At 40.1% G+C, this 22,092-nt stretch overlaps 1 protein-coding gene across 1 annotated transcript in view; it reads left to right on the plus strand.

Moving 5' to 3' along the window:
- The first annotated feature begins 11,902 nt into the window (after positions 1–11,902).
- The window catches only part of CDC42BPA (CDC42 binding protein kinase alpha (DMPK-like)), a 123,504-nt gene continuing 113,314 nt past the window's right edge, over positions 11,903–22,092 (plus strand). Inside the window, exons 1-2 of the mRNA XM_010152296.1 lie at positions 11,903–11,989; positions 18,229–18,312. Coding sequence (XP_010150598.1) covers positions 11,927–11,989; positions 18,229–18,312 — 147 coding nt within the window. The 5' untranslated portion in view covers positions 11,903–11,926. The remainder of the gene's footprint in view (positions 11,990–18,228; positions 18,313–22,092) is intronic.

Raw genomic sequence — 22,092 nt, forward strand, 5'->3', positions numbered from 1 at the left:
GAACAGGGAAGGATGGTGAAATGATTAGCAAAATGGGTTTATTCCTATAATGTGGAACATACATTATCCATATTAAAAAGAAATGTTTGTTTGCATATTGCTGTGCTTAATTTGCTCTTTTGTGGTCTGTGGAACAAAGTGACATTTCAAATAGTGAGCTAGCAATTCACCTCCCTACAAGTACTTTTTTTGTAGAACAAACCTACTATAAACTAATTCCAGAGTGAAAAGTCATCAATTCCTGGCTTTCATTTTGCTTGTGACTTAATTATGACTTACATGCTCAATGTTTTATTACCTGTAACTAGAATCCATTCTTATTGGAGCGCAGTTTCCATTTAAATATCTACGTGAAGTAGCTAGATTGATAATAGTTAAAAATTGTAGGCACTAAGTAAAATCTGTGTATGTTGCCCACTTCTGAAGTGTGGTTGCTTTATTGAGGTAGCTAAATAAGTACTCTCTCTTCTGAAACCTGCTATGTTTGTTATATAAATTAATGAATTTGTGTTCTGTGCTCTTCTGAAAATGTGTCCAACTTCCTTCTTATCCCATTGCTTATCTCAGACTTGTTTGTGTGTGCTATGACCCGCCCTGGCTTTTCCTTTCAAGTTGCTAGTAAAGAAAACTTTTGAGATAAAACTTGGATAAAAGCATTCCAAGAATTTTCAGAACTTGGTGAATATTTCTCTCATTTAGTATCACAAATTGCGAAACATTTCTTCTCCAGCCCATCAGATGTGTACGAGACCATCTCTCCTGTCCACATTTGGGGAAAAAGCATACAAGATTTTGTAAAAATGTCTCAGATTTGCAGATGAGAAACAGTTTTGTATTGATACTAATTCTTCTCTTTGATTAGTTTATAGTTGGAAACTGAAACGCTCAATCTTTAGTTTACTGGAAGAATGTTTGTTTCACTTTCTGCCTCCTCTTCCTATCTGAAGCTGATAAATAAAACCAAATAATTGTATCTTGTTATAAAATTATTGCATCACCGTAGAAAAATGGCCTTTAATGAATGTAGTCATAGACCAACGCGGATGTAGCCTATCGTAACAGGCATACTGCAGTAGAAATCTGTGTTACTATAGGGAATAAGATTCAAAAAATACTCTTAATGTAGGCGTAGCCCTGCAAAATAGGTGCATGCAAGAGTTCATGGGTTTGAGGTCTCATTTCTGACTTGGTGTCGACAGGGCTACTAAAATAGATGATGTGCTCGGTAGCACGCAAGTCAGTTCAGATGTGCTGCTTAGCGAATCCCTTCGCCTGATTCATTAGGAACTCTGACAGCCAAATTTGAAGCAATACGCCCTTAATGGGTGGTTTGACAACCTTTTTATGTTTAGGTAATAGGAGCATAAGGGGGCCTAAAAATTGAACAGAGAAACTGAATAAAAAACCAAGTTAAAGTTTGTCCTTGGTTTCATAAGGAATTTGGTCCATCAGGGTTCCAGAATTATTACATCCGTGGATCAAAGCAAAAAGGGCTGTGGTGCAAGAATGTCTTATGCATGGGCACATCGAGAACCTGTTACTTATGGAAAATATATGCTGTAGGGTAGCTGTAGGTGTTGGCGAATACATTTGTCATCTGCAAAGTCAAGATTCTGTTGAAAGTTTGATTATATTAATAGATTTTAGTGATTCAACTGCACTGAAGATTGAATGATTAAAATTGCCATGAGGTGAAATACGGTCAAAATAAAAATATCTTAATAAGCATTATTTCACAGTGATCACTTAATCAGGAAGAAGGCAAAGATGATTGTAGTTGAGAAATAGAGTGCCGGATCTGGTGCACAGTTAGGTATTTGCGCATTATGGGATGATCTTTATTCTCAAGTGGGCCAAATCACGTTTATTATAGGCAAATTACATTCTGATAGCACTAAACTTTAAAATTTTAAAATAATTAATCATTTCAATTATCTTAGTTTTAAGGTAACTCTGAAAGTGCTGAAGTTCTAACATCTTTGAAGTTCTTTAAGGAGTGCTGTTAGTTTAATAAAGGACTATTGTTATAGTCATAATTTTCTAAATTGTAGTGAAACCGGGTTGTGGAAACATGACTTAACATCACATTTTTTAGGATGACTGTCATTTCATCATTTTTCAGTGCAGAAAAACCCCAACAATGAAGAACAAGTTCAGTTGCATTGCCCAGCTGGAATACAAGGAGCAAGCAAATTAGTAGTCTGCAGTTCTTAGAGCAGAAGTAATAGAGGGTCATGGCATTAATATGGTATGAGGTGTGTGTGGAGTGGGAGCTGAAGCTGCTGTGGAGGTGGAAAAATTTCTGTGGCTGTAGGAAGGGTGTTTTGTTTTCTTCTTTTGTGGCTGGGTACTTGAAATTTTAGTAAAAAGCGGTTGTAGAGACTGCAGTAGTGTGTCTTTGTTTTCCATTGCACTGATAGTGGCTTGACACTCAGAAGCAGCATTTTACTGTGATTTATTAGTCAAGTGTGATACGAGGTATTTTCTCATTTTTACTAATTTCAGAGTAACCCATAGGATATATCAGACAGTGTAAAACTATTGCAGACAGTGTACAAAAGTCACTTTTTATTTATTTGGATCACAAATGCTATTTTAAAAGATATATATGTGTGTGTATATATGTATATATAATGACAGTGAGTGGTTACTTCTAAAGAAAATTGAAAATATGACTGGAAAACATGTATTATTTGAACCTAGGCAAAATTCCTTCTCACAATACTAGGTTTTTACTCACTAGAGTTTTTAGTATTTCCATTTGACATGGGTTATTTCAAAGTAATTCTTGTTTCATGAATTTTGAACTTTAAATTGAATTTCAAAAATTATGTCAGGTGTAGGTCAGCAATGTAAGACTTCATACGACATCTTTCATCTCAAATGCTGTCCCTCAAGGCAGACTTAGGAGTGTAACTCCGCGTGAGCATTTGTAGGATATTCACTGCCCAGAGTTCTCCAGTCCTGACTGAGATCTGTTGTGATGGAGATACAAACAGCAGCGTCAGTGAAACCCGCTGTCTGTGAAGTGCTTGCGAGCAGCTGTGTGCCATGCTTTTCAAGGGGAAATAAAAGACAGTGTGAGGTATCGGTTCATACGGTGGGCGCTTGCCTGCTGTTAGAGCTCGGCTGCATCACCAGCCTCCTGCTCGGAGACCCTCGTGGCTTCCTGGGAAGGGCCTGCAGTGATTTGCAGCAGATCTGGGGGTAAAAGCACCATGGTGGAGGAAAGAGCGGCAGGACTCGTGATTCACGTGCTGCGTGAGACTTGGCAGCTTGCATTTCGACAAGTTCCCTGTGCAAGTGTATGCTAAGAATACGTGGCTGCACAAACCAGTCATTTTAGAGGACGAGAGTTTGTGGAGAGTCTGCCCACAAAGAAATTAAAGGTGCTTTCAGTTTTACAGAGCTTTTAGAGGTTTGTTTCTTTTTTCCCCCCCTCAAAAATGAAAATGAATAGCGTTAGTAGCTCACGTAAGATGTAATGAAACTTTCAGCATCAGCAGAAAATCAAATGTCTGACCTCAGCATATTTGCCTTATATAGATGACTGTAAAAACAATGTTTCCTTTTAATTAAAAGTGTAAAGTAAAAGGAAGGCAGGCTGATGTTGTGTAGCTCAAGTCCTTGTTTGTTAGTCACAGTGTAAAGAAATCGAGTCACTCAGGGCTGCTGGTGGTAAAAGGAGAAAGGAAATGCATCAGGGAGTGTGAGAAAGGAGGGTGGCAGGGCATCCCGCAAACTGTCGTGGCGGGCAAGAGGCAAAACTGGATCGTGGATTTGTGCAAGGCGAGAGAAGGGAGCGTAAGGCAGGCCGCCATATTAGGCAGATGTTTGAGTATCCCTTAAAACTGTCCTGTATCTAGCTTCAGAATTGGAACAGGGGATGCCTAAGGTGGTGTGAAACAGCTGGGAAGAGTGATCAGGGGTCTTTGTCAGTGCTGGTCCATGAAAGCAGCACCCGCAGCACCGGTCCTTCAGTCAGCGCGGCTCACGTACGAGCTGCCTGTGCTCTGTGGACCGAAGGCGCCAGCTTCCTTCTGGTTAAACACTGCTATGTTATTACAGTATGCTGCAGAATTTTGAGAGAGGATTAATTTTTATTTTTTAAATGAGAGGATTATTTGAATTATAAATCAAATAGTGAACAGTTCTTTAATGAAAGGATGCAAAACTGTAAATGCAGAACAAAGGAAGTGACAGAATTAATGATGCCTCTACAACTCCCTTGAGAGAGGACATATTACAGGTTTCTGCTGTGGTCACAAAATACCTGTTCTTTAGAATGGAGAGCTGTTATTGACAGGCAGTCATTCCACCCCCTTCCCCCGAAATTGCTGTGTGGTTGCACACTCTTTATTTATTGCATGATACTTGCTTTTTTTTAATCTCTGGTATTCATCAGCACATAATCTTTCACAAACAGTAAGATGGCATTTTTCAAGAGCGTAGTCAGATTAGATGGTGATGTCTGTGTTATGTAATAAAAAGTAATGCATTGAGGGGCTGAGGATTTTACCTAAATATTAATTGTTGATACCTGGTTTATTTTGATTTTTCAGAACTTTCAGTAATTCTAAGCACAGGACCGATTGATTTTATTTACAGCTTAAACGTCCAGCATTTTCTGGCAGTCACGTACCAGCATCTTGAGTTACATGTCAAATACTGAGGAATGCAAAGTTTAAGCTTGACTGTCAGAAGTGTGATTTTAATTGACTTGTCTCCAGCTCTGTGACAGCATGAGGGATGGAGTATAAGCAGCGTTCTTCTTTATAAGCATAAGATCACCTTTGTCCTTCTCCTTTGTTAGCCTTTCAGGTTTTTTTAATATCACAAAACTTTTTTCTGTCTGCTCTTGGTTTGTTCCCAGGGCATTTCCAGCCTCTTTGCTAGATGGAACAGGAGTCTGATAATAAAGATTTTACTGACCATGCTACAAGAATCACATCAGAATTCTGATGCACAGCAGGATGAATTAAAGTGTAGTATTTCCCTTTGCTGCTAGTACAATAATATTTAAACATCGGGTGGTTTACTAAAATTCTTGCGACTAGAAAGGATGGTAATAAGAAAGACTACTGGCCATATCTTGATGTGGTATGGAAGTGTTGCCCAGATCTCCAGTGGGTGTTTCATGAACACGGGTTGTTTTTCATCTGAGTCTGGGGAGGGAAAAAACCAGAACTAATCTCATATGTTTGGGAAAGATATTTTATTTCTCTCTCTGATTTTAAAGTTCCTGTTGAAGAATCTTTTGTGGTGGCTGTAGCCAAGGATGGCTGGATGGTCTCCACTTGACCTAGATGAGAACAGATTACTTTTTTCCCCAGATGAATAGGATCCAGAATATTGTTTCTGTCTATACTGTAGTAAAGGAATTTGTGGACATGTTTTTCATTCTTGGAAAATGCCAGATTCTTAACTTTTACTTACAGATGTTGGCACTTAACTGTTCATCAGGAAAAACATGTTAAAAATGTTCTGAGGGAGTGAAAACCGAATCCTAACTGTTAAAACTGAGAAGGGTATTTGTGGTCTGTATTTTTTACATTGCCTTAATTAACGTTCTGCGGTTCAGCTGCTGGTGCTGTTGACTACGGTGTTTTGCCCCAGGTTTTCTCCAGAGAGTTGGCAGGAACTGCAGCACAGCTCTCTTGTGCTGGTTTGCCAGTCTTAGGTGGGTGGAGAGGAGAGATTTCTTTTCCGTATCCTCTCAATTAAATTAGGCTTTAAGCAGCTCTGCCTTGCTGGTTGTCAATGATTTCTCCTTTGTTTTGAGAAATACTGTTTACTTTGGGAGGAGTATTGTCTCACACCTCCCTTCTGGAGTTTTTTGAAACCTCCAGTTATGGTCTTTCTTAACTGAAAAATGGTATTTTCACATTTCATAATCAAAGCTGATAGAAGCCAGTGGAAAATAAATACTTTGGGTTTGGACTGAGCCTGTAAAATAAAAACACTTGTTAAATTCCTTCCAGGAATTTAGCAGGCATTTTAAAACTGCAGAATGCTGTTAAAAACAAAGCTGTCCCTGTATTATTCAGCTTTGGTCTTTTTAAAAATTTTTTTATTTTTTCAAGGACGGCATTAGGAAGAATCGGACAGTCTTCTGGTATTTGGGGCTTTGTCTTGAAATGGCAAGCAGATAGTTTCCCGTGGTGGTTGTTTTCTTTTCCAATCTGTTCCCTTCATAGTGAACTTCCACCATTGTTGTTGACAGTTCTGGTGGACGCAGCTTTTAATTTAATCTTTGGCTTGACAGGGTATTTTACATTGCACAATGCAGTGGGCAGGGTTTGCTGTGTGATACCTGGATCACTAAGGAAGTACGGGGTTTTTTTAATTCCTTTGGGAAGTAAGACATGGGTATCCTACTGAGCCCTGCAAGTGAAGGATACAGTCTTCCATAAACAGACTCTGCCAGCCTGTTTATCCAAAACCAAGTATGGCATCAGTGAGGCACCAAGAGAAATTCCTAAACCCTGTTCTGTTTCTGTGTCTAGTTGTGGGGAGCCTTTTTCAATTGCATTCCCTTTAACCAGTCAACATGATTGTCATCTCACGTGGGTTTAATTTCAACCCATGCGTACACCAGCTGTGGTTCACTGCAGTGCTTTGCTGGGAGGGAAAGGGACACTAGCAGGTGAGTGGGGGAGGAAGCAGCTCACCACCAGCTCCTTTCCCCCCAGCCAGCAGGTCAGCGCTGAAAAATCTGAATTTCAGGGCTCTGTACACAGAAACTGGGAGCTGGAGGGAGACAGAGCAAGGCAGGCGCATGAGACTAACCTTGCAAATAAAGCACTCAGCACTGCTGGTTTATTGTTTTCATGTTGCTTGGTACCACGTGTGTAATCACAAACTGGATTGGGTTATCAACCCTGTCCTCCCTGCATCAGCTCTTCAGCAGATGGACTTTTATCTCCAAGAGTCTAAAAATTAAACCCCTTGGTATTAAACATGCTGTAAGTAATGTTAGCAACTGCTTCCTGCTCTGCGTATGATAAACAGGCTGTTGGAGACAAATGTCACTACCACAGAACCCATCGGTTTGCCTCTCTTCTGCTGGACAGTTGTTAACTGCAATAAAATTGCAAAATAGCCCAATGGCATCCTGGGATGCATTAAGGGGAGCATGGCCAGCAGGTCGAGGGAGGTTATCCTCCCCCTCTACTCTGTGCTGGTGAGGCCTCACCTGGAGTGCTGTGTCCAGTTCTGGGCTCCTCAGCTCAAGAAGCACAAGAAACTCCTGGAGAGGGTCCAGCACAGGGCCACCAAGATGATGAAGGGCCTGGAGCACCTTCCGTATGAGGAAAGGCTGAGAGAGCTGGGTCTGTTCAGCTTGGAGAAGGGGAGGCTGAGGGGGGGATCTTATCAGTGCTTATCAATATCGAAAGGATGGGGCCAGGCTCTTCTCGATGGTGTCCAGTGACAGGACTAGGGGCAATGGCCATAAACTGGAAAACAGAAGGTTCAACCTGAACATGAGGAAACCCTTCTTCCCTGTGAGGGTGACAGAGCCCTGGAACAGGCTGCCCAGAGAGGGGGTGGAGTCTCCTTCTCTGGAGACTTCCAAAAGCCACCTGGACTTGTTCCTGTGTTGATCCACTCTAGGGGATCCTGCTCTGGCAGGGGGGTTGGACTAGACAATCTCTAGAGGTCCCTTCCAACCCCTACCACTCTGTGACTCTGTGAAATGCTCCCTTTTCAGGGCCAGGAGGTAGAAAATGTACTCCTCTGTATGCCAGCTTGGCAGCTGGTTCCCACTGGCTGGTTTTCTGTGTGCTTAACATGTTCCTTCAGGTGAAGTTCTAGTCATATTTCAGCTGTAAAAATCTAAATTTCAAACACTGGTAGAATTATTTTTTGATTTTTATTGTTTGAATGAATTATAAGCATAAATGCAAGGAATGGCTAGAACACAAAATGTGGGGAAAGACCCAGAGACTTGAAGGAACTTGAAGGAACAGTCATGCCAGGTTTACTTTGTTTCAGAAACCAGCTTAGCTTATGACTTCTGTCCAGTTGGTACCCCTGAGGGTGAATGGGGAGGTTGGTTTTTTCTTGCAATGTGCATGGAGTCTTCCCAAGATGGGGGTGCTGGTGTTTTCCCAGGCAGGAGGAGATAGGAAGTATTGGCCGGGTGGGGTGGCTCATGTTCTGGTAGAACAGTTTTTATAGGCAAAGTCTGATTTATCTGTGTTGACTGAGAGCAACATGGAAGAGTTTTCAGAGTAACCTCCTCCACGGACTCAGTGTATGACTTGCCGGCTTGTGGCCGTAGAGAATATACTGGCAGATTTGAAAGCTTTATATAATGAACTTTGGGTCCTGCTGAGTTGAAAATGCAGGAGGAGCCAGGGGACATGCTGCCCACACATACTCTCTGCTTTGGAGGAGGAAGAATTTGATTTGGCACAGCAAACTGCTGGTCCCTAATCTGTATCACACATGGCCAGCGACCTTGCAAAGGCATGTCCGTGTGGAAAAAAATGAGCTATCCCTCTGTGCGTTTCTGTAGGACGAATGAGGTACTAAAGGAGATGCCCATACCGCCCTTTGCTCCAAAAAGCTGCAAAGACAGTGTGTCACCCTGGTACCAACGATCAAGGAAAGAGCAGCTCGTCCTGAAAGAGGGTGGTGGTGTCTTCACGATGGCCCTGCTCAGGGGCATGGGGATGTAGACAGGGAAGGCCTGCGTACCTCTGAGTTTTAAGAGCTGCGTTTGAAGGCACCCTTTGAGCACACGGCGTTTTGAAAACCATTCCCTCCCCTTGCAGTTGGCTGTCCTTCTAACAGCTCATATGACACTGCCAAACTAGTTGCAAAAAGTCTGCCTGCTAACCTCATAGTCTGGAAAGCTGGGGGCGTGGAGCGGCCGTCTGAAGATACGCCTTCCAAGACCCTTGGCCAGGCCAAGTTTTCTGTCCTTAGGATTGCTGTTGCCACAAGAACAGCAGATGTTTGCACAGCAGACAAACAACATCGATGGTAAAGCAAACTGACCTTTTTTGGAACAAGGTATTTGGAGCACATTCCTAGGGCAATTCTTGGTGGTGGTTTCTTTTTTTTTTTTTTCCCCCCTTTCTTGGACTGTATCTTTCTTTATAAAACTGCTTGGCTATATGTTGACATGTCTGTTGCTAGAAGTGATAAAAAAAACCCTAGAGTAGGGTTTAAAACTTTTCCACTAACACCGATACTACAAATCATTAAATCTAATCCAAACCTATTTTTGTCGGTTGTATTTTACTGAAGCAGTTCTAAAGCTGTTTATTTTTCCAGTGTCCCTATGGGAACTCTGGAAGATTCCAAAATGTAATAATTAAAGAATGACAGGCCTTTCCTTACGATATAAAGTGAGGAAGAGTGTTGTGGTTTGAACAGCTATGCTGTTGCTTGTTAACAAGATATTTTGCCTTGTACTCTAGCCAGGCCTATAATGGTCAAAAAATGTTGAAGTCGAGAACTACACGTTTGTTTTCAATCGGTTGTTTTTTGAGTTAAAAAGCTTTAATGGCTTGTTTTAATTTGTTCAGTAGTATTCATCAGTAGTATTAATATTTGAATTAAATGCAGTACTGGGCTGAGGCTGTCCCAGTAAGGCAGTACGTTTTGTTGTTACTTCCTTTTTTCTAGTGCAAGTCCTTATAAAAGATTAATTGAAAGTTTGGGGAATTTCTGTGAGCTTGAGTAACACACTCCTGTTTAAATATTAAAAGCATTTTAAATGTAATATTAAGCCTGGATTTTAATTGTATTGTTAACTACTTTGAATAAATTTATGCTAAATTTAAAGTAAAAATATCACTGAAGTGAAAATCTCAGTGTCGTATGGCTGCATCTTTACTACTTGGACCTAAACCCTAGGATTTTTTAATCGTAAGCTGATGTTCCTATAGTTATAACAAATGTAGCTGCTAGTAGAAGATTGATTCCTGGCATCTGAGGAATTTTAGAAAAGTTATCTAAGTCCAGACTTCGAGACCTCTGAGGTTTTTAAAGGTTTTAATCCATTTCATCACTAGCATTGGTGGAGGTGTGCTGTGTTGCTTCACGGGAGAAACGTAAGACGCTGCATTTTTGCATTGTTGTTTTTCAGATGTGATTGACAATGCTAATTTAAGGACTAGGATAAATAAGTTCTGTGGGTTTTTTTTAAGTATTAAAATTACAGGTAGCTTGTGTCTTGACCCTGTATAAAATTGCTGTGCTGAAATAGTAGGCAGTAGGCTTTTGGACAAGGGTTTTGTAGTGCTTTGAAAGGTGTGTGTGTTAGTATCAGAAATCCAAATGGAATGCTGCGTTATCTGTATCAGTGTTAGGATTTGGGGTTTTTAGCAGGATTGGTTCATAACTTTAGAAAGACAAAATACTGAACTGAACCCAAATTGAGTTTCTTACATGTGCCTAGATATAATCTGGATGTTTTGTAGGGTATAAGCTTGTGAAAACCAATTCCTATTTCTGTTTAGAAACTTTATTCTGAAGAAACTGTTCTGCATTGTGATGCGTCTTATAAGTCTTCACTGCAAATAAAGCTGTACTCATTCCATCAGCCTCGTTATGGCTAGATGTGGGCATGGCTGGGTCCCTGTACCATGAAAGCGTAAGCTAAGAAGGTTTCTGTGGGCCATGTGGCTACCCTGCCATGTGCCTTTCTGTTTCTTTCTTTGTCCAAGCACGTGATGGTCAGTGCCTTGTCTGTTACAAAAATACTGTCCCTGTTTTATAGATGTGAAACTGGGGGTGAAGCATCTGAAGTTGCCTTTGAGGCAGAAATTGAACTATACGTTTTCTGTGACCCATTGCAGTCCTGTGTACCCTGGGTTACACAACCTCCTTTTACAGGCAGCTTTTATGAACCCTGTTTACTGAAGCTTCTGTTTTAGTAATAGATTTCATTTGTGTAAAGTATTAAACATGGTTTTAAAACAATTATTTTTAAAAGATCCCCTTTTTCTGCTACATTATTTGAAGTTTTGGGGTTTTCTTTTTTTTTTTTTCCATCAAAGGTTGTGTTATGTGGTTTTTGAGGTAGAGTTATCAGTAACTTGTGCAGAGCATGTATTAATGAGCTGGGACTGGTTAGCTGTAGTGCTAAAGGGGGGGGGGAAGGAGCAGAACAGTCCTGATCCTGTTCCGTTGCCAAGGACACCGAGGTTACCTGGCTGGAACACAACACCTTATTTTGCTTACTGCTTTCAAAGATGATATAAAGGAGGAGAAAAGAGGGAAATCAAGCGTAACTTACGTAAATACATGTGGATTTTTTTGCACTGAATGTGTTAATGTCTTGATTATAACTGTTCTTACTTCCAGAAGCCAAGAATTGACTATTTTAGTGTCATTTATCTTGAAGTGGTCTCCAGAAATACTGTATGATACATCATGTAGGCCAATATTGCCCTTGAACTTATCAATCATTATCATTTTAATTTTTGATTGAATAAAATACTGTTTTGCTGTTTGGCAGAGAGATGAATATTGTCCAAAGTGAACTCCCCATTATGTCATCCTTTGCTTTTGTAACCAGAGTTAACAACATACAGCACAGATGCAGTGGATGCCTATGAATTCAAAAGACTAGAAAAATACAGCTAGCTTAACACTCTTTTTTCTTTAAAATAAATTAAAAAAAAAAAAGGCAAAAGCAATCTTATTTCATAAACATTTTCTCACAGCAATTTTGGCTTAGTTCTTGTCATTATTTCTGGCTTTCAACTTAATTACATTAGGGAATATAGTTATAAAAGTGAAATGGTCTGTTGTTTTCAGGGCTCTGATTACATCTATTTTATGTTACTGTTACCTTGTTGTTTGTCTTTTTGGATTTGGTGTGGTTTGGCTTTTTTTTAATTTTTTTTTTAAATTATTGATATTTTTCTTTGTTTCAGCCAAACCTTTTACATCTAAAGTGAAACAGATGCGACTACATAAAGAAGATTTTGAAATCCTGAAGGTGATTGGTCGCGGAGCCTTTGGGGAGGTATGGACGTGAAGGAGGTGGAAAAAGGGATATGACTAATGCTCTTGCAAATCTGCAGCACTGAGCAGACAGTTAATAGCAATATACAGATGTATGGGTTTTTGCATTGTTTAGGCATAATGTACACCCACCTAACTTCTGATGCAAGTACATTTTGATTTACACGTTCTTTGACAGCTCTTTTTAAGTCTACTAGATTTTGAGAAAAGGCAGGTTCACATGGATTAAAAGACCATGTTTTAACTGTCTGATGATAAATCATTTGCTTGACTGTGATTCTTTCCAGTCAGCAGGTGGAAGCCAGTGAGTTACTGATGGTATAAAGATCTCGCCATTTCTAATCATCCTAATAACTAAATATTCTGAAAGTAGTTTTCAGCAACCTAAGTAGCCAGATATTGATATTGACATTCTAAGAACACAGACAAATATTGATATTCCTCTCACTTTGTTTCCTGTTTCTAATGAATGTTTGTTTATTTTTCGTATATTGCTTTTAAAGAGTTTAGTATATGCTAGTTTCTTCTTCAGTTGTCGCCTACTGCTATTGAACTATATAATTTTTGTTGCTTCTGATTAAGCCATCTCTTATCTGAAGTTGTCAGACAAGGCTGTTGATGACTAGGTTTTACCCTACGTGATACAGATTGTGGAAATGTGAACAAATAAATGTCAGCTTTCTGCCCCTTCCTAATTATGTTAGGTGCGTGTGCTTTCTTCTTCACACAGGACACTGTGAGTGTAGAAAGAGCAACCTAATGTATAACAGTGCCTTAAGCCAAATATGCTACAGATGAGGCTAGCGTGTAAAGCATCTGCAGAAGGTACTGCATGCTGCCTGAAAATACGTGTGAACTGAAACACACAGTGTAAAAGGGAGGTTTTTCTGAGCAATGTCTTCATTGCTTTTGGAACTGGAAATGGTTGGGTTTTTTCAGTTCTGTGGCATGAGAGCATCTCTGGAGGCTCTGTGGCATGGGACTCCGATGGTTTCAGATTCACTTACATGTTTGCATCATGTGCAAATTAGCCAGTAGTCTGTGGTTATGGAAGAACAGACTTCTGTATGTCGTATGTAAGGAACAGGAATTTTTATTGTAGCGTAGGTCACTACGCTAATCTGATGCCAACGTGCAAATTACCATCATTGGGCAACTGTGTAAACAGCAATAAAATAGTAGAAGTATTGATTTAGCTACTTTATCAACTCTGGTTGGTTTTCCTCCATCTACAGTAATGCTTCTTTATAAAGGAGAATGAAGGCTGAAGTTACTCATGGATAATTTATCTTTAGTCTGAACCTCTGCCACAGCAGGCATGTTGCATTCTCCATTTTGATATAAATGTTTCTGCTTAAAACATCACCTTTTCTCAGTGCTGGCCTAGTAGCTGCAGCTGAGTTCATGTACAGATTGTATAAGATGTATGAAAAATCGCTGATGTGGATGCTTGCTTGTCAGAAGAATCGTATGTGAAACCTGCCTTACATGGTGTTTGTAAGAGAAGTCATGTTTGTCTGCTAAATCAGCATCGAACTCCACAGCAGCTGAACCACAAAAAAACCCCTGTAGTTCTTTCTCAGGAAGCTTCTTTGTGGTGAATCATCCCATGAACAGTGAGAGCGTAACTTTCCCCATCCTCTGCTAAGGACAGTCTGTAGAATTGGTTAGTTCTCCTCTTTTAGGAACAGTGGTTCTTTCTAAGTCCTTATGTGAGAAAGATGGCGTGACTCTAGTTATCGACATCTTCTGTAAGGGGAAAACAAGTTCACTCAGGGAAGATATTTGGTTTTCTGTGGTCTTACAGTAGGACTTAGGAGGTATTTGCAAGGATATACGTTAGATTTTCTTGCTATCTTAAAGAAGACAAGTGCTACGCAGACTAAGAAAACAAATTCTGTATGAAATTACTAATTTTCCTTTAAAATAACCAGTAAATGTCCAAGCAAAGTTAAAAGGACCACCAAATTTTACTGGTACTTAAGCCACCAGAAGCTATATTAATAGGAAATTGTGAAATTCTTGCATGATTCAGTAGACTACAGTAGTTTACCGAGACAGATTAAGAAATCTGGAAGAATGTATTTTCTTTCCAACAAACTATAAATGAGACCAAGGTTGCTCTAGGTTACTGGGGGGAGTAATTTTTGTCTCCTGAATCAACATAATTCTGAAATTCTGTAGGCTGCAAACTTAGTGCAAGTTTTCGTTGGCACAGTCTCAGACTTGTTCTTATTTTGATTTTACGCTACTCAATTTCTTCAATTTGCATAGTCAAGAAATATTTTCCTCTTTGTTTTTACAAGTTTGATGGAGACAAAAAGTAGCTTAAACTACTTATTCCTTATAAGTGTAAGTGTTCATTGTTGCTAGTTTTCTTTTTCCCCTTACCCTGCTCACTGCCAGTCTGCGAACACTTCCTCTGTCAAATTAACGACATGCCCCTTCCCTCTCCATGCATACCTTTAATTATTTAAAATGTTGTGTATTAAGAGTGCTGTCTCTAGAAAACACAGGTGTTTTGCTTGGAGGAGGAGGATTATCCTGTTAAAATTAATAATGTGGGCATCAGGTGTTTCATTGTGCTGGCTTTGGGCAGTGTGATTTGAAAAAAAATTAACAAACAACTCTTAAACGTGATGACTTCAAACTTGGGAGTTGAAGAGTCCTGCTAGGAAAAGTGAAGTACACTGCTAAGAGCTGTCGCGCAGTTATCTCAGCAGTATAGAGATGTGGTTTATTGAAGGTTCCAGCTAATACTGAAATTTTAGGTTGATTCTGTTATTGCTTTAAAAAAAAAAAAAAGTTCGTGCTTGCTTACGTCAGCAAATAGTGTGTTATTAGGTTGTTGATATGTTGAAGATGATGAATTTTGTAACTCTGAGAACTAGTTAGTCGCTCCTAAATTTTGGCATCTGTGTATGAACAGTAGCATTCCCTCTTCCTGTTTCTGGAGGGCTGCTTACTCTTGATGAACAGGAAAACCAAGGTGGAGTGCTGAGTTGCTCTTTTTCCTTTATTTTTATTTTTCTTTTTTTTTATTTTTCATTTCAATGTTAATAGCTTCTGGTTTAGCTTTTTTCCTGTATAAGGCTGTTGCTTTTAAGCGAAGGAAATGGGCAGACATCTACCATAGAGACAAGTAGCCAAGTTTGTGGCGGAAGGTGTCTGACAGCATGCCAGACTGTGCTGCTGTTTGTGGGAAACATGGAAAACGGTTGGAAGACTGGGGGGAAAAAAACTATCTGACTAAACCAAGATGTTTACATCGGCACATACCAATCATTTTTTTGTTGGGCTGCTCTCAGGAAAACAGAAATTTAAAAAACCCCAACCTTTAAAAGTCCAATTGTAAGAAATTCCAGTAGCAAGACACTTCAGGATAACTAGAAGGGAATGATTACCCTTTCTTCTGTCTTGACAGCTTCATTGGGGAAGGGAGAAGATCAAACCAGCACTCTGTGTAGCTGGGCCTTTGTATCCGTGACATACACCCCCATGTGTGTATGTGAGCACTGCCTGGGTCTGTAATCGCGTTTCACATTTTTGGTACAACTAGAAAGTGCACCAGACTGCTCACCGCTGAAGTGTCAGGTTTTTCTTTCACAGTCCCAAAATAAGCATTTTAGAATTGACTTTCATAAAGCACTGGGGCACCCCCAAAAAGATGCTGTGATTGCAGACAAATGATGATGACTGTGATCCTGTGTGTGCGCGTTATTGCTATGGAATAACCTTAACGGCTTTCGCGGACGGAAAGCCTGCTCTGGACTGGTGGTAAACACAGCTGGTGAATTAGTTCTGGGGTCACTTTCGGTACCACTAGGCATTCACAGAAGGTGCGAAGGCCTGCGCTCCAGCTGTTAACCGATGGCCGTGCTGCAGCTGGTTGTGTCCCGGTGAATGCTGTAGAGCAGACCGCAGCCTCGGGCAGCTGTGCGCTTCGCGTGTGTCCGTCAGAAACCAAGTCTTCTGCAGAATAACAGAGCCTCACGCTCAGCATGCTACTGGCAAGAAAGGAAATCCTGAAGCTGGACTTTGAAATACGTGTATTATCTCATGCCTCTGGCTGCCTACGCTGCAGTGGTTAATGGTGGGTAAAAAATTACTTTTCAGGCTGGACGGCAGCGGCGGTCTAGTCAGCCCTGGGACCAAGCTCTTAGGTTTTCCCAGTCGCAAAACCCTTGAAGGTGTTTAGGGCAGAATTACACTGTAGCTTCATACCACGGACTGCAGCGTGCAGGGGGGAGCCCTGTCATACAGTACAGTTCGCTGTCTACTTCCAATGTTAAAGCTTTCTCCTCCTGCCTTTTCTCATTGGAAATCGGTACAGTTGCAGCTTCTCAGAGTTTCAAGCGAGCTTTAGCTAGTAAAGTCAAAGGGGGCTGAAGATTCCAATCTGCATTGGAGGTTATGTATCACTGCAGAGGATTCGTCAATGATCATTCAGAGGATTCATCTACGATCTTTCCCTCCTAAGGAAAATGGTGATGGAGGGTTGTCTTGTACTTGTCTTGGGGTACCACACACAGAAGAGTAGACGTTCTTTACGAGTTTGAATTAGATTATAGCCTAAAGTAACAATCCATTTTTGTGTTTCAAATTATAAAGTACATTGAGGGATCCTGAGTCTGGACTCAAACATCAATTTTTATGCATGAAGTCACCTTTAAAAATTAAATGTTTAACTACGTTAAATAAGTAGATGTAGTACCTTGCTGTCTTCTCTCTTTTTTTTTTTTTTCTCTGCCCCTGTGACCCCAGAAGGCAGCCGTGTCAAGAACAGGGCTGATAATGCCTTACTGCATGTATGGGAAGTGCCAGTTGCTTTGTCAGTCTCTAGGGAAGCAAGAGGTACACTTTTAGATACGCTTTAATTTACACCTCTGAGTATTGCAATCCTTCAACCCGCGCTTTTGTCACGTTCGTGAAGCTGCTGCTGCTGCTGACACATGTGAAGGTGGCTCGTGAAGCTGCTGCTGACACATGTGAAGGTGGTTGAAAGAGGTTTGCATGACACTTTCTCCAAACTGTCTGATCCTGTATTTTCTTTTCTGCTAATGCTGTCTTCACACATAGCTGTCTTACTGGTTGTGAAAGAAGTGGAAGGAATGTAGGATTCAACCTTGGTGTTCTTTTGTCACTGGCCTGCAGGATGGAGATGGTGATATTCGGTGTGACAGCATGTTGGTTTATAAGCAGATGCACACAGCAATAAACTTTTATCTTCTCAAGACTTAAAATTTCTTTGAAAGGGAAGAGGCAGGATGGGATAGTTGGAGAATGGTTGTTAAAATGTATTGACTTTTGAACTTTTCTGTAATTGAGATAGTGTTGTAGGGGTCTGGTCTAGTTCTGATCAGCAGCTCTGAGTCTGTGGCAGATTCCTGGCCATTTTGGGTAAGATACTTTGCTTTCCATGCCCAGGGAATTCTGAACTGTGAAAACATGTTTGTATAAACTTACCTCCCTCTTTCCTAAAAATATTCCATGTTAGTTTTGTTTAGCTTTAATATTCTCAGAAAAGGACTGTGTTGGTTGGCTTTGTTAATATATTATTACATCTGCCTATGGTATCTAATGGTTCAGAAGCAATGGAGGGGGCGGGCTTGTGTTTCTTAAGTTTTGCTTCTCCAGAAAATGTGAGTTTCACTGTTTCCCTGCCACTGACGACAGACCTGATAATGGGCTTGTGGAACTTCGGGTAGAAAAAAGTGAAGTAACACCTTACTATGTCTTTGAAGAAAGTCTGGTGCATTGTTTGAAATGAGAGCGAAAGTTGGTTTGTGGCAAACCTGCAGCCAAATTTGTGTCCAAAACCAAAAAGATGTTGTCTGTTTTGTTTTGGAAACTACAACGTTGTTGTCTTTTTTTGGCAAATCCTGTAATTTAAGTTATTATGTAGGACAGGAAGGGTAAGTCCAAGAACATAAAGCATACAGCCAGTGATAGCTCCATGATAGTATGATAGAGCAAGAAGTGTGATGGTGAGAAATACCACTGTTCATCTGCAGACACCTAGAAAAAATGATACATAATGAAAGCTTAAAATAGACTTGGAACTTTGGCAGAATAAATATCCTGTACTGTTGTGATGTGACTCTTTCTTGTTATTGTGTGGATAGTTAAGCTAAGTGTCTAATACAGAAGAAAAAAACCCTCCAGAATTGCAAGGTTTCATAAAAATTAAGACAATATGCATTTTCATGTTTTAACTTATCTTTCATTTATCTTTTCCAGGTTGCAGTGGTAAAACTGAAGAATGCAGATAAGGTTTTTGCCATGAAGATACTTAATAAGTGGGAGATGCTGAAGAGAGCTGAAGTAAGATGACAGAAACATTCTCTATAATCACGCACCCCCTTGCTGTGCTGAGTTGTTACTTCTCTTTCCACAAAGCTCGTGTGTATAGAGGGGTTGAGAAGGTGCTTCACTGCTTACTGACAGTACGAAGATTAATGTTAAAATAAGCTGAAAGCAGTTTGTCAGAGGGTTAAAATGGTATGGATCTTGACTTGGCTGGGGCTGGATGTTTTAAACATTATACCTTTTATGTAATTGCCTGAGAATTACAAGCAATCTTTTAGTGCATTTATTCCGGTAAGGAATATAAGTTTTTAGCAAGTATTTTCCACAGTGAAAGGTAATTACTGGGCTGTAACTCACCAAGGCTATTAGTTTATCAGAAGTTAGAACTTAGTCAGGGTCCAATTTGACAACTGAACAATCAGAAAGATAAAAGTTTGGAATTACTTTTTACGTATGTTTTGTAAAAATGTCCATCTGCAAAAAATTTGTGATGAAAAGGTCCTCGTCAAAGCTTGAATCCATTCTGTGTTCTGGAAAAGTTGGAACAGCTCTTTCACCAGCTCTGCTTTGCTTTCATTATATGATTCCGCTCTTCATAGAATCCTAAATAGATTTCCTTGGATTTCTTTGGAAAGAAACAGAAGATGCAGTCTACACCTGAAGACTTGTCTGTTAATTTAAACAAAAAATGTCTGTCTAAATTACCTTGAAATTTTTCATCTATGCATACTAAAAATAAACTGTTTAAAAATAGCCTCATAAAAACATAACTGTGTGTCTTACACATACAAATTGCCAAATGGCCAAATTGCTTTGGCCACTGGGTTTTCTTTTCCTTGGACAGTGCAAGCACCACCTTGGAGTCTCTTCCAACTTGTCTGATTGATTTATCTCAAACATCAGTTTTTATTTGGGACTCCTCCTTTGATACCCTCAGGCTGCCTTCCTCTTCTATTGCCTCCAAGTTTATTCTGATTCTGCTGTTATGTTTTAAGTAGATCTTGTTAGGAAATGAGATCAATAGGAAACCATCGCACTTTAAAAAAAAAAAAAAAGGTATCCAGACAAATTAAAGCCAATTTCTGATGCTTTCGCATCCTGTTGCTTTTAATGAAAATGTTATCACATTAAGAGTTATAAACGGCTTGCAGATTGTGGTTAGATGTGCACAATGTGTTTCCTCTTTATCCAGAAATTACTCAGATACTGAGCAATCTGGCGTTATTCTCAATACAAAGAGGTATTTCTTTCCAAGACAGAGGTCATTACTGTAAGTTTTATTATTTCAGTGAAAGACCAGCAGTAAAGTTCCACTCTATTTTTAAATGTACCTTTTTAAAGTGAGTTTAAAAGCTATTTCTTTCCATTAAAATACAGTTATAAATAGGTTTGAAAGATTTTTCTCTATGCAAGGTATTAAAAATACTCTTCCCATGGGTCCGGCTGAATTTCTGAAAGTCTGAACCGTTAGCCTAAAAAGAATTACAGCTATGTTTTTCCATGTATTTGTAACCCATGGGTATGCAGTGGAAAGAGAACCATCTGGAGTGAAAATGCATTGCAAAGCATGACCTTCAACAACTGTAACCTGTCGTTTTTAAACGTTGATGAACGCATCTTGCTTGTTACTACCGCTAGGAAAATTGCCCCCCTTCGGCTCTGTTAGCCGTGCGCTGCACTAACAGTGACATACATGGGGAAAATCATACAGTCCAGAAATGCAAGCAGAGCATATAGGTAGGTGCATGTGTCAGTGGCAGAAATAAGTTGTTCATATATCCGTGTGTCAGCTCTGTGGGAAGTGGGCATCCTTCATACAAGCAGAAGGGGAATGCGCACTCAGTGGCTTGATGACGGCAAGCTCTGAGAGTAATTGTCTGCAAAAACTTTGTTACATTGAAATTCTGCACATTGTGAGGCCAGTGTTTTCTTTTTCATTATAAAGAGCCGAAGTTTTCCAAATACTTGCCACTGTTGAAAACTCAGAGATGCGATGTAGAACTGGGAGCACTACTGATACAAGGAGTACCTGAAAGTGTGCGACAGCTTCCTGTTACGCTCCCAAACGTGCTACCCTGAGTGTTGACAACCACTTACGTGTGTGCCAGATGAGGTTAAGAGTGACCGGGACAAGTATTGTGCAGCATGGAAGCAGTCAGCACTCCTGGAAGGTGCTAACTGTGAGCTGCAAGGGCGTGAGCCCGAGACAGCTGAGCAGCTGAGCTCTTTGCTGGTTGAAGGCCGCGATAACAGTTTAGCTATAACCGTAGCACTGAGTTGGCTTTGCTGCGATGGCGAGTTGGATCAGACCACCTCTGGAGGTCTCTGCCAACAAACAGTTCAAGGAGACTGCCTAGGGAAGATGAGGTTGAATGTTGGAATAATGAAAGACACAAACAAAGGCTTCATGTAAAAAACCTTACTTCAGCTATGTTACAGTTATTACAAGAACCACTGCTACCATCCTGATTTCTTTGGGATTTTTTTCCCTCCATGAATGAATGTAAAGCCCATGAACCACTTAGGCTCTTTCTGTCTGTTACTGTCTCAGCTCTGATCTGCTGTGGTAATAGCTGTTGCTCTCAGCTCTAGGCATACTGCCCAGAGATGGGTGTCTGGAGTGCTCAAGGAATGCATGGTCTTTTGTTAAATCATGGCAGAAAAAAGTGGAATTATATAAACTCCCTGTAGTAACTAATCCTGTGAATTGTGTCATAACAAGTAGAGTAGCTGCGTGTCACTTGTCCTTGTGAAAACAAGAGTGCATAGTATCTCTCTGAAATATGTCAAGAGTTTACAAACAAGGAAGGAAAAAAATCAAGCTGAAGCATAGGCTTTTCTTCCTTATGAAGATCGTCCTTTCTCCAGCTCAATTTTTCATTTAATAGCCTTTGAGAGTGTTTGTTTAAAGTGTGTTTTATTATTTTCTCAAATTTCACCAATTAATCTCGTGCATGGTGCTATGATTAAAATACCCCATCTTTCTTTTTCTTGGTCTGCATTATTCTTACTCACTGTATTCACCAAACCAAGACTTGGTGTGGCTTATTTGTTTAGAAGGACTGATTTTCTGCTCTGTTTTTACTGCATGTGCAGAGCTCAGTCTAAAACGGTATTTCGCTTTTCATTCTTCACTCTCCAAATCTCACAGCCAACAATAACCATGTCAGAGTTCTGGTATTTGCCTTATTGTTTTTGGAAATTAAATTGGAAAAGTGAAAAGAAAAGGCTTGATTTTCCTTTACATTTAGCTGTCTCCTAAGATGGAAGAGACAGAGCATGGCTCAACTCGATGAAACATCTTTGTGGAGTAGCACAGTGTGCTGGCAGAGATAAGGGTCTCTGTTTTTCTCTAACTCTCCATCTGCCTTCTAAATTGAGCCCGGGCAATTATTATTCTTTCTTTTACAGTATCTTTTAGAATTTTCTGAACAAAATTGTATGTTGACTCTGCTATTTGGTACCTTTTTGTTTTCTTGCGATAATTCACTTCAGACCTCAGTCCTTTCAACACGTTTGTCATATTTCTTTGCTATAGTTTCTTTTTGGCTTCTGTTAGGCTTGGTCATTTTCGTCTGTCATTCTGCAAAGCTGCTTTTGCTGAGGTATTTTATTCCCTTCTCGGGGAAGGTTGCAAGACCTCCACTGAATTAACTGCCTTGCTGCTTTCCGGTTGGTTATTGTCTTCACATTTCACCATCTTTCATGTCATACAAACCCATGTTCTCCTCCTTCTCTTAGGTTTTCCTTAGCATTTCTTAGCAGTTCTTGTTCTTCCTCTGTTCCACTTGCTAT

The sequence above is a fragment of the Eurypyga helias genome, unplaced genomic scaffold (assembly GCF_000690775.1).
Source record: "Eurypyga helias isolate BGI_N326 unplaced genomic scaffold, ASM69077v1 scaffold8870, whole genome shotgun sequence".
Taxonomy (NCBI): domain Eukaryota; kingdom Metazoa; phylum Chordata; class Aves; order Eurypygiformes; family Eurypygidae; genus Eurypyga; species Eurypyga helias.